The sequence below is a fragment of the Mus caroli genome, unplaced genomic scaffold (assembly GCF_978045245.1).
Source record: "Mus caroli unplaced genomic scaffold, Mus_caroli_1 scaffold_9, whole genome shotgun sequence".
Taxonomy (NCBI): Eukaryota; Metazoa; Chordata; class Mammalia; order Rodentia; family Muridae; genus Mus; species Mus caroli.
This window is the reverse complement of record NW_028227264.1, coordinates 129377358-129388662: the sequence shown is the minus strand read 5'-3', so window position 1 is coordinate 129388662 and position 11305 is coordinate 129377358. Positions and strand designations below refer to the sequence as shown.

Here is an 11305-nt window from a genome sequence, read left to right as displayed (position 1 = left end):
TTTATGGCAAGACTGCATAGTAGTTAGGAGCATTGGTTACTTTTGCAGACAACCTGAGTTCAATTTCTAGCACCCAAGGTAGCCAACATCCTTTTCTGACTTCTGTGGACACATGGTACATATTCATACACTAGGCAGAAAATTCATGAGCATAAAATGAAAAAAAAATTAAGAAATATTTAAAGAATAAATATAATATACCAAATAATACTATTCTATAATACATTTACAAAATGTCATTTTGAAATATATATATGACCTAACTTCTGTCACATTTAATGTTTATAACTACATGAAAATCACCATTACCTCCTCTTTATATGTAATCAATGCTCAGGAAAGTTGAGAAACTTGATTATAATCACTGACCAATTATAGATAAAATGATGACCTGAATTTAAAAGCAAGTGAAAGATGTCATGGAGTTGGATGAGTGAGGATATGGATAGGGTTTGAGAAGAGTTTGGAAAATGGGAACCATAATTAGAGTATATTGCATAAAACTTTATTTTAATTAAAACATGAAAAAGTAAAACAAACTAATTTTAAAAAGCAAGAAAGTTTGAGAAATAGTCCTCCCCAGGGAAGAGCATACCAATTGTTATCCAATACTGAATAATCATCTATGAAAACATACATACAAGTAATATTAAACAGACTTAATAGATGATTGTATTTATGTACATACATGTCCCTATACATATATGTCTATAACAATAATTAATGAAAGACGAGGCCATAAAGTTTGAAAGAGAGTTAAGCAGGGGTATATGGTTGGGTTTGGAGGGAGGAAAGCAAAAAGATCAAGTCATGCAATTATTATCTCAAAAACTAAAATAAATAATTTTAAAATGAAATAAAAAGCAAGCAAAATACATAATCAAAATCCCTAGTCATGCTCTACTTTAATGTTTTGGACAGCATTTGCTAAATTCTTGCACAATATTATTGGACCTTAATATCAATCCAACATGACAGTATATTTATGGCCCCTTCAAGGAAGATGGTCCTAATATATTTGACACAGAAATTATAACATTAACTCATTGTCATTTAGCAGTTCAGTGAACAGATAAAAGGAGAATAAAGTGTAAGAAATTTTAACGTAGGCAAAACTTTAAAGGTGGGGAGATTTTAAACTGCATGAAAAATCAGCCACTGGACAATGTCCCCCAAGCTTCTTTTTTTTTTTTTTTTTTTTTTTTTTAGTTTTGATACTAATGCTATTATGATTGATTATTCCCCTGTGTTTTGTGTACATTCCTCTGCTGGCAACTTTTACTCATTGAATTGGTCCCTTGGGCCAATTGCAGAGTAAATGGATAAAACTTTATCCCTTGCAACATAAAACATATTAACAAACCATGATTATTTTAAATCCTTTTTTGACACTAATTCTATGTCCACCTTCATTCTTTCTTATCTCTCAGCAATTAAATGAATAAACTCACTTTGGGTAAAATGAGAGAACATAGATGAAAACATTTGCAATGAATCCTAATCTCATTTCCTGGGGGAAGAAGTTTTTAAAGAAATAGCAATGGACGATGCATCCACTCTTCTAGCTGTTCTGAGAAGCTGTTTATAATCACAGGTAAGCTGACATAAAGAGGGAAGTGGAAGTCGCTAAAAGTTAAACATCAATTCAGAGCTCAACGTTGTCAAATTGAAGATTTTGAAATGTGGCATGACTGCTTATGCCAATTTATACATTTTCCATTGGTTGAAAGCAAATGTTCATTATCTCACCAGTTCTCATTCTGTTTTTAACAGGCTATTTAGTGCTCTTTTGAAGAAATATTCTTTAATTGTAGGTAATCTCTTGATATCTGACATTCGACATTTGTATAAATTAATGAAAATTGCCAAATCGGATTTTCCATTTGAGAATCAGAATAAAAGTTTTACAAATGTGTTAGAATAATCAAATGAAAAAAAATATACAAGCCTTTCATTTCTGAAATAAATAATGTCCTTAATAAATTATTACTACTATGAATATACTGTTAAATTTGAGAATTCATTCATTTTAAATGAAGTTTACATAAGGGAATTTATAGTTTGTTGGTATATAGTTGGTATATAGTTTGTTGGTATTAAACAAACTTCCATGAGGCATTACTTATTACTTTTCTAACATTTCTGTGAAACGTATTCTTGAAATTCATTTTTCTTCTGTACTGGCATTATTCTTAATAGATCAGATTTTCTTTTTTCATTTTCAAAAACACTATGATATGAGTTTTAGTATTAAATGTAACTCAATAGTTTCTTTTGGGAAAAAGAAAAGTTTTATTCTATATATAAATGGCAATGTTGAAAATTGACCCTTTTCATTATTATTGAAAATAATTAATTTATTCTATTCATATGTTTCTAGAAATAAAAACACAACTAGCTGTGAAAGTAGTAAAAGATAATTTAGTAAAAATAAGTCCAATCATTCAGCTCTTAGAAGTCTGCTATATCCAATTTAAAAAAATTAAGAAAATAAATAAATAAAGCTCTCAAAAGATCTTTGTGGCACGGTCCAGACCGTGCAGTGCAGTGAGAGTATCTGATATGAGAATATTTTTGTTTATTGTTTACTTATTGTTAACATGTATCTAAATCTATTGCTCATAATATATTTTGATCATATTCTTTCCTATCTCTCAACTCACCCTAAATCCACTCCACCTCCTTATTATTTAACTTCATATTTATAGAGTTTTTTTTTTACATTTTGAAATTTGAAGCTGAGCTAGATATTACTCACACATTGAATTAAATAACTATTCTTTCTATCCTCTAAAATTAAAAACAACTCCTTAATATTTGAATGTGTAAAGAATTAAGGCAATGTGGTCAATAAAATATGTTTGGAGATGTGATTTGTATAATTTTTCTAATAACTTTAATCTAATGAGGGTTGACTGAAAAGAATAGATAAATGTAGAGAAAGTTGAGGGAAAAAATGGCCTTTCAAAGTCAATGTATCATGGCGGAAAATGATCATCATTGTATCATGTAATATTACTAACAATATTTAAATACACATAACAAAATTAAATTGCAATTAGTCAAATTTAATAACCTATCTCTCAAAAGAGCATTTTTAACCTTTCAGTCTAATATACCTTCCAATATGGTTTCTCTCCATGAATTTTGTATAATTTGTCCATATTTTACCTAGTTTATTCTAAGAGTTTTTGTTATTTGTTTCATTGGAGAGACTTGGAAAGGACATGATTTGAGGATATTTTCATAGTGAAAACCCCCAAAATTAATTAGAATCATGATACTAAACAAATGTTATCATTTTTCATTTTATTTTGAATTGTTCAGATTCTTTAGAAGATAAGCAAGAAGTAATTTTGATGAAATGAGTGGAAGAAAATGAGACGTTAATAATCTAACCCATGTCATGGAGAGATGGCTCTGTGGTTATGAGAACTGGCTGCTCTTCCAGAGTCCTAAATTTAATTCCCAACAACCATCTGGCAGCTCACGACTTTTTATAATGAGATCTGAAGACCACTCTGGCATGCAGGCATACATGCTGACAGAGCACTCATATACATAAAAATAAATAAGTAAATCAATATGTATTTAAATGCATAAATAACCTATGCCGTTTAACATTCTGTACCTAAACAGATGGCATAGAACCTTCACAGGACCAAGGATCTCTCCTCCCATAGATGACTAACAAGGCCATCCTCTGTTACACAAGCAGCTGGAGCCCTGAGTCCCTTCATGTGTACTCTTTGGTTTAGTCCCTGGGAGCTCTGGGGGTACTGCTTGGTTCATATTGTTGTTCCTCCTATGGAATGTAAGGTTTTATGTGTGGTAACAGCAGGTGGTACTGCTGATGTCATGGAAATAAAGGAGTGAGAAAATGTGGTTTGGTTGTCATTACACTGAGCTACAAATACAATCATGACCACCTATATGATTTTCAAATGTTTAATATATGTTAACACTTACAACTTAAAGTTGTCCTTCAATATTGATTTGTCTGAAAATGAAACTATTTATTTACATGGCAGAAAAATGAAGCAAAAGGGGTTAACTAACTTTCAGGCTAGTAAGTTATTCATATTCAACACAAGGTATCCTTAACATTTCCTGGGGTTATATAGCTGCAAGATCACCTCACTTTCTATGAAAAGTAAAACCCTCTTTCAAATAGCATCAATTGGATATATACCTTGGAACAGGGCGACAGGGATATATGCTAAGTTCTTATTCCTATTTGGGGTAACTCTATTCTGTTCTCATACTAGTTGTACCAAGACAACATCACTACTGAAATGTCTTAGAGTACTTTTCTCTTTACAGCCCCCAAGAGAATATTTTTCATAATTTTCTTGTTCATTGAGATGAAAGATATTGCATTACACTTTTAATTCCAAACTGTCTTTCAAACTGCCTTGAATGTGAAGTTGTTCTCTGTACAAAGAAAGGTAATTAAAGAATCACTAGTATTTAAGAGCTTTACATTTCCCTTACAGGTAGAAACAGCATACTACTTGAACAGCCCCCTGTTTGGGTTTTCACAAATTCTCAATTCTACATGATTCTTTCTAGTTTTTGTATCTAGATTTGGCAGAAGGATTAAAAAGTAACTGCAGAATGAGCAACCATACAGAAACTACAGAGTTCATTCTTCTGGGATTGTCAGATGACCCAAAGCTCCAGGTTGTGATCTTCATCTTTCTCTTCATCACCTACACACTCAGCATCACAGGGAACCTGACCATCATCACTCTCACCTTGCTGGATTCTCACCTCCAGACTCCCATGTATTTCCTCCTTAGGAATTTCTCTGTTTTAGAAGTATCCTTCACAACCGTCACTATACCCAAGTTCTTAGGCACCATTATCTCAGGGGATAAAACCATTTCCTTCAACAACTGTATAGCACAGTTATTTTTTTTCATCCTTTTGGGAGTCACTGAATTTTACCTTCTAGCTGCCATGTCCTATGACCGTTACGTTGCCATCTGCAAGCCCCTGCATTACCTGACCATCATGAGTCAGAAGGTATGCACAATGCTAGTCTTCGCCTCCTGGCTGACTTCTTTCCTAATCATCTTCCCATTACTGATGTTACTTCTACAGCTTGATTATTGTGGTTCCAATATTATTGATCACTATACCTGTGATTATTTCCCCCTGCTTCAACTTTCCTGTTCAGACACAAAGTTCCTGGAGAGGATGGGATTTTCCTGTGCTGTTTTTACCCTAATGTTAACTTTGGTGTTAATATTTCTGTCCTATACATACATCATCAGGACGATTGTGAAGATTCCTTCTGCCAGTCAGAGGTCAAAGGCCTTTTCCACATGTTCTTCCCACATGATTGTCATCTCCATCTCTTATGGCAGCTGCATTTTTATGTACATTAAACCCTCAGCTACAGAGAGAGCATCATTGACCAAGGGAGTTGCCATACTAAATACCTCAGTCGCTCCCATGCTCAACCCCTTCATTTATAGCCTGAGGAATCAGCAAGTCAAGCAAGCCTTTATGAACATGGCAAGGAAGATGGTGTTTTCTACAACTAAATGAAATGGACTGTGAATGAGAGGTACGTTGAAGGCCAAAATAGAAGATTTCAATGACCTACTTATATCAATATGGCTCTCTATCCTTGGTCATCCAATTAAAATTGCTTCCCTACATAGTTCTAACATAATTTTACTCTCCAAGAAATACCATTTTGTATTGGATAATCAATTGATGTGGGCCAAAACTTTTTTTATAGAAATTCCAAACTCACCTTACCTTTAAAATAGATTCAAATGCCAAATCAAAGCCTACCCATGAATGAAATGTAAGGTATTTTTTATTAGCGAAGACATGTTAGCTGATGCTTACTTTCATAAGTTATGCTTCAGTGATTTGATTATTGATGAGTCATCATAGACCATTACTCATTTAAACTTTAGGTAAAATGTTAAATAAACATTTATGTTATTAAATTCCTGAGTGCTCCCAATACAGATAAATTAGCATCATTTCCCTAAATGTAACTGATATATATATCTATAACAAATAGATAAAATAGTTGACAATAACACACAACACACATGTAAAAAAAATAGTGAAGAATTGGCCATTATATTCAGGATTCAAATTTGCTTTTTCTGAATCTATCAACAGAAAGCAATACTATGAATATTAGCAGACAAATATTTAATATTTATAATTATATTTGTATGTATGCCTTGCTCAAAACAGCTCTAGAATTTAATATAAAAATTCTAAAAGATATTAAGCATTCATATATATTATAAATATGTATATGAATATTTATGGTTGTATATACATATATACTCTTCACATCATACTTTCAAAATGTTTGAATTATGGTATGTATTTAACTTACAACATTCTTTAACAATACCATTTAAAGCCATGATTTATATAAATAAATAGTCAGGAGCCGAAGTGTTTAAGAAAAGAGTGCTTCCAGAAGTCCTGAGTTTAGTTCCCAGTATCCATCTTAGCTGGCTCACTATCGCTTATAATCCTGGTTGTAAAAGTACCAAACTACTCTGTCTTCTATGGCCCCCTGAACTCATGTGCACATATGCACACAGAGACTCCACACACATGCACATAATTAGAATAATAAAACTGAATCTTAAAACATCTGTAAAACTTCCATAAGTAAAAATGTGATTGTTAGTGTTCTGATATGACTAAAAGCTTCATGTACTGAAGGGTTGGTTTCCCTATGGAGTTGCTATCAAAGACTGATTAGATCTTGAGAAATAGCTTGGAAATGGATTAAACTACTGAAGATTTCAGAATCATATAAGTAATTTACCAAGGCTGAATATGTTGCCAAGTATCATCTGGACCCTCATGCAGGTTCTTTATCTTCTTTACAGAAAAAAAATATTTGAAAGAAGTCAGAAACATAAAGATTTTTAAAAGAAGAGCAGAGGAGGCTGTAACTTGGTAGATGCCAGGAGGGTGGAGTTGGATCAAAGGGATGGAAAAGGCCAAGCCTTTTAGAAATGAATGGAAGAGACAGGCTCTACAATGAAAATTTGCAAGCTGCTGCATTGGGAATGAGTGTGTGTGTGTGTGTGTGTGTGTGTGTGTGTGTGTGTGAGAGAGAGAGAGAGAGAGAGAGAGAGAGAGAGAGAGAGAGAGAGAGAGAGAGAGAGAGAGAGAATGCCCAGAGTAAAGCTCAGACCAAGTAGAAATTGAGCAGATTCAGAAATGTTTTAATTACAGAGAAAAGAAAAATTTACATTTTTCAAGTTAGAACACAGAAAAATGAGCACACTAAGCCATGAGAATCTGTGAGCAACTGCAGGAAGAGGGGCTTCTGAGGTGTGTAAACATGTCTCATTAAGGGGACAGTGCTTGATACTTGTTATCTTTTTTGTTGTTGTTAAAAATGGTCAAAGAAATGGCTTTTTAAATTTTATTATTATTGCTAGGCAGTGGTGGCACATGCCTTTAATCCCAGCACTTGGGAGGCAGAGGCAGGCAGATTTCTGAGTTTGAGGCCAGCCTGGTCTACAGAGTGAGTTCCAGGACAACCAGGGCTATACAAAGATACCCTGTTTCGAAAAACTAATATATAATATATATATTATTAATTTATTTACAATACAGCGATTGCCCCCTCCTGCTCTCCCTTCCCACAGTCTCCCTCATCCTTTTCTTCTTCCCACCACTGTCTCTGAGAGGATATTCCCCAACCACCAGGCTTCTCCCCTCCCTGGTACCTCAAGTCTCACCAGGATTAGGTGCACCTTCTCCCACTGAGGCCAGACCAGGCAGTCCTCTGATTATACATATACATCATATATGTATACATATTCATAATATATACATAGACATGAACATACACAGACAGACAGACAGACACACAATGCTGGGGGCCTTGGTCCAGTTCATGTATGCTCCCTGGTTGGTGGTTCAGTCTCTGGGTGCTCTCTGGGGTCCAGGTTAGTTGAGACTGCTGGTCTTCCTATGGGATTGGCCTCCTTTTCCACTTCTTCCATCCTTCCCCTAATTCAACCGTAGGGGCCCCGACTTAAGTCCTGTGGATGAGTGTAAGTATCTGTATCTGTCTTAGTCAGCTGCTTGTTAGGCCTCTCAGAGGACAGCTATGCTAGGTTCTTGTCTCTCAGATCATAGCATTAGTAATATTGTCAGGCCTGGTGTCTTCCCATGAGGTAGATCTCCAGTTGGGCCAGTCATTGGCCTGCCTTTCCCTCAGTCTCTTCTCCATTTTTGTCCCTGCAGTACTTTTAGATAGGAACACTTCTTGTCAGAAATTTTGACTGAGGCTTAGCAACAGTATCCTTCCTCTTGAGGCCCGTTCAATCTACTGGAGGTGGACTCTTCGAGTTCCCTTTCCCCGCTGTTGGGCATTTCATCTAAGGTCACTCCTATTGAGTCCTGAGAGTCTCTGACCTTCCAGGTCTCTTGTCCTTTATAAAGGGTCTCCCCATCTCCCACTTCCTGGGCTTCTTTCCTGTCACCATCCCCATACCTGATCCTGTTCCCTTTTCCCCTCTCCCACCTAATTCCCTCCCTCCTTCTATCTCTCGGGATTATTTTCTTCCACCTACTAAGTGGAATTAAAGCATCCTTTCCTTGGCATTTCTGCTTGTTAAACTTCTTAAATTCTGTGGATTGTACCCTAGGTATTCTGTAGTTTTTGGCTAATATCCACTTAATAGTGAGTACAAATCATGTATGTCCTTTTGGGTCTGAGTTACCTTACTCAGGATGATATTTTCTAGTTCCACGCATTTGCCTGAAAAACTCATGATGTGTTCATTCTTAATTGCTGAATAGTATTCCACTGTGTAAATGAACCACATTTTCTGTATCCATTCATTGTTTGAAGGACATGTGGGTTGTTTCCAGTTTTTGTCTATTACAAATAAGGCTACTATGAACATTGTGTCCTTGTAGTATGATGGGGAATCACTTGGGTATATTCCTAAGATCAGTATAAGTGGGTCATCAGGTACATCTATTTCCAATTTTCTGGTGAACCTCTAGATTGATTTCAAGAGTGGTTGTTCCAATTTGCAATCCCACCAGCAATGAAGGGGTGTTCCTCTTTCTCCAATCTTCACCAGCATGTGCTGTCACCTAAGTTTTTGATCTTAGCCATTCTGATTGGTGTAAGATGGAATTTCAGGGTCATTTTAATTTGCATTTCTCTGATCACTAAGAACTGAGAGGCCCTGCCATAGCCTTACAAATAGAGGCGAATGTTCACAACCAACCATTGGACTGAGCTCAGGGTCCCCAATAGAGTTAGAGAAAGGACTGAAGGAATTTAAGGGGTTTTCAACTCCATAGGAAGAACTAGACTATCAACCAACAGACACCCTCCCAGAACTCCCAGAAACTAAGTCATCAACAAAGGAGTACACATGGCTCTAGCTGCATATGTAGCAGAGGATTGCCTTGTCATGCATCAATGGGAGGAGAGGTCCTTGGTCCTATGAAAGCTCAATAGATGCCCCAGTGTAGGGGCAGAAAGGTGGGAGTGTATGGGTGGGTAGGTGGAGGAACACCCTCATATAAGAAGGGGGAGGGAGGATGTGATAGGGTGTTTCCAGGAGGGATAGAAACGAGGAAATGGGATAACATTTGAAATGTAAATAAAGAAAATATCCAATTAAAAAAAAAAACTTGTACCAAAATAATATCTCCGTAAAAAAATAAAATAAAATAAAAAATTGTCTTTGAGCATTTCTTTAAGAGCTTCTCAGCTCTTTGAGATTCCTCTATTGTGAATTCTCTGTTTAGTTCTATACCCCATTTTTTGATTGGGTTATTTCATTTCTTTGTGGTTAGCTTCTCAAGTTCTTCATATATTCTGAATATTAGCCCTCTATCGGATGTAAGGTTAGGGAAGTTTTTTTTCCAATCTTTAGGTTGCTGGTTTGGTTTGTCCTATTGACTATGTCCTTTGCCTTACAGAAGCTTTCCAGTTTCATGAGGTCCTATTTATCAGTTCTTAATCTTAGAGCCTGAACCACTAGAGTTCTATGAAGGAAATTTCCCCCTGTGCCAATGAGTCTGAGGCTCTTTCACACTTTTTCTTCTATTAGGTTCAGTGTATCTGGTTTTATATTGAGGTCCTTGATCCACTTGGACTTGAGCTTTGTGCAAGGTGACAAATATGTATCAAATTTCATTTATCTATATATAGACTACCAGTTAAACCAGCACCATTTATTGAAAATACTTTCTTTTTTCCATTGTATAATTTTGGCTTCTCTGTCAAAGATCAAGTGTCTGTAAATGTGTGGATTTATTTGTGGGTCTTCAATTCTATTCTATTGATCAACCTATCTGTCTTTGTACCATTACTATGCTGTTTTTATCACTATTAATCTGTAGTATAGTTTGAGCCAGGGATGGTGATTCCCCAGATGTTCTTTTATTGTTAAGAATTGTTTTCGCTATTCTGGGTTTTTTGTTTTTCCAGATGAATTTGAGAATTGTATTTTCCAGAATTGTGTCGGAATTTTGATGGGGATTGCATTAAATCTGTAGAATGTTTTTGGTAGGATGGCCATTTTACTGGCTTTTGTTTTGACTTTTTTGTTTGTTGGTTTTGTTTTTGTTTTTTGTTACAGAGTTCTTCTACTTAGTTCTGGCTGTCCTAGAAGGTTGCTATATAGACCAGACTGACTTCAAAAGCATACACTTCTGCCTGAGTCTGCCTCCTAAGTGTTGGGATTGAAGGCCTGAGCCACCATACCTGTCTTTTTTTTTTTCCTTGAGACATCTCATTTAGCTCACGTTTACAGTGAACTTGCTGCATAACTGAGATTACAGGTATATTCCATCATTCCAAACAATACATTTAAAGATTTCAATAGTAGTTTTGTAAATATTAAAAATGCCTTTTAACAGTATTTTTCATAAATGTTTACTGTAAGAACTCTGATAGCACCTTTATAACAATTGAGGAAAAGGATACACTCTTCATAATAGTTTCCCATGTTTTACTATCTTCCATAAAATATTTGTTTGGTTTTTTATTGGTTATTTTATTTATTTACATTTCAAATGTTTTCCCCTTCCCAGATTCCCTCCAAAAGCCCTCTTTCCCCTACTCCCTCCTCCTGCCTCTATGAGGGTGCTTCCCCACCCACCCACCCACCCACCCTCTCCTGCCTCAGTAGCCTAGCATTTCCCTATCCTAGGTCATGTACTACATAAAGTATTTATTAATCATCACATACTATGGCTATTATAGGCTGCATGAAACATGCAAATTAATACATACAACACTGAAGAAATTTTGCTAAGCTAG

General features: G+C 35.5%; 1 protein-coding gene across 1 annotated transcript; it reads left to right on the top strand.

The window, feature by feature from the left end:
- The first annotated feature begins 4617 nt into the window (after positions 1 to 4617).
- Positions 4618 to 5556, top strand: LOC147002800 (olfactory receptor 6C1-like). Its single transcript, XM_085843461.1, has one exon. It carries the CDS (start codon positions 4618 to 4620, stop codon positions 5554 to 5556), a length of 939 nt encoding a protein of 312 aa, XP_085699587.1.
- Positions 5557 to 11305: the final 5749 nt, after the last annotated feature.

Excerpts from the sequence above, each read along its gene's own strand:
- LOC147002800 (XM_085843461.1), top strand. The coding sequence starts at position 4,618 with ATGAGCAACCATACAGAAACTACAGAGTTCATTCTTCTGGGATTGTCA.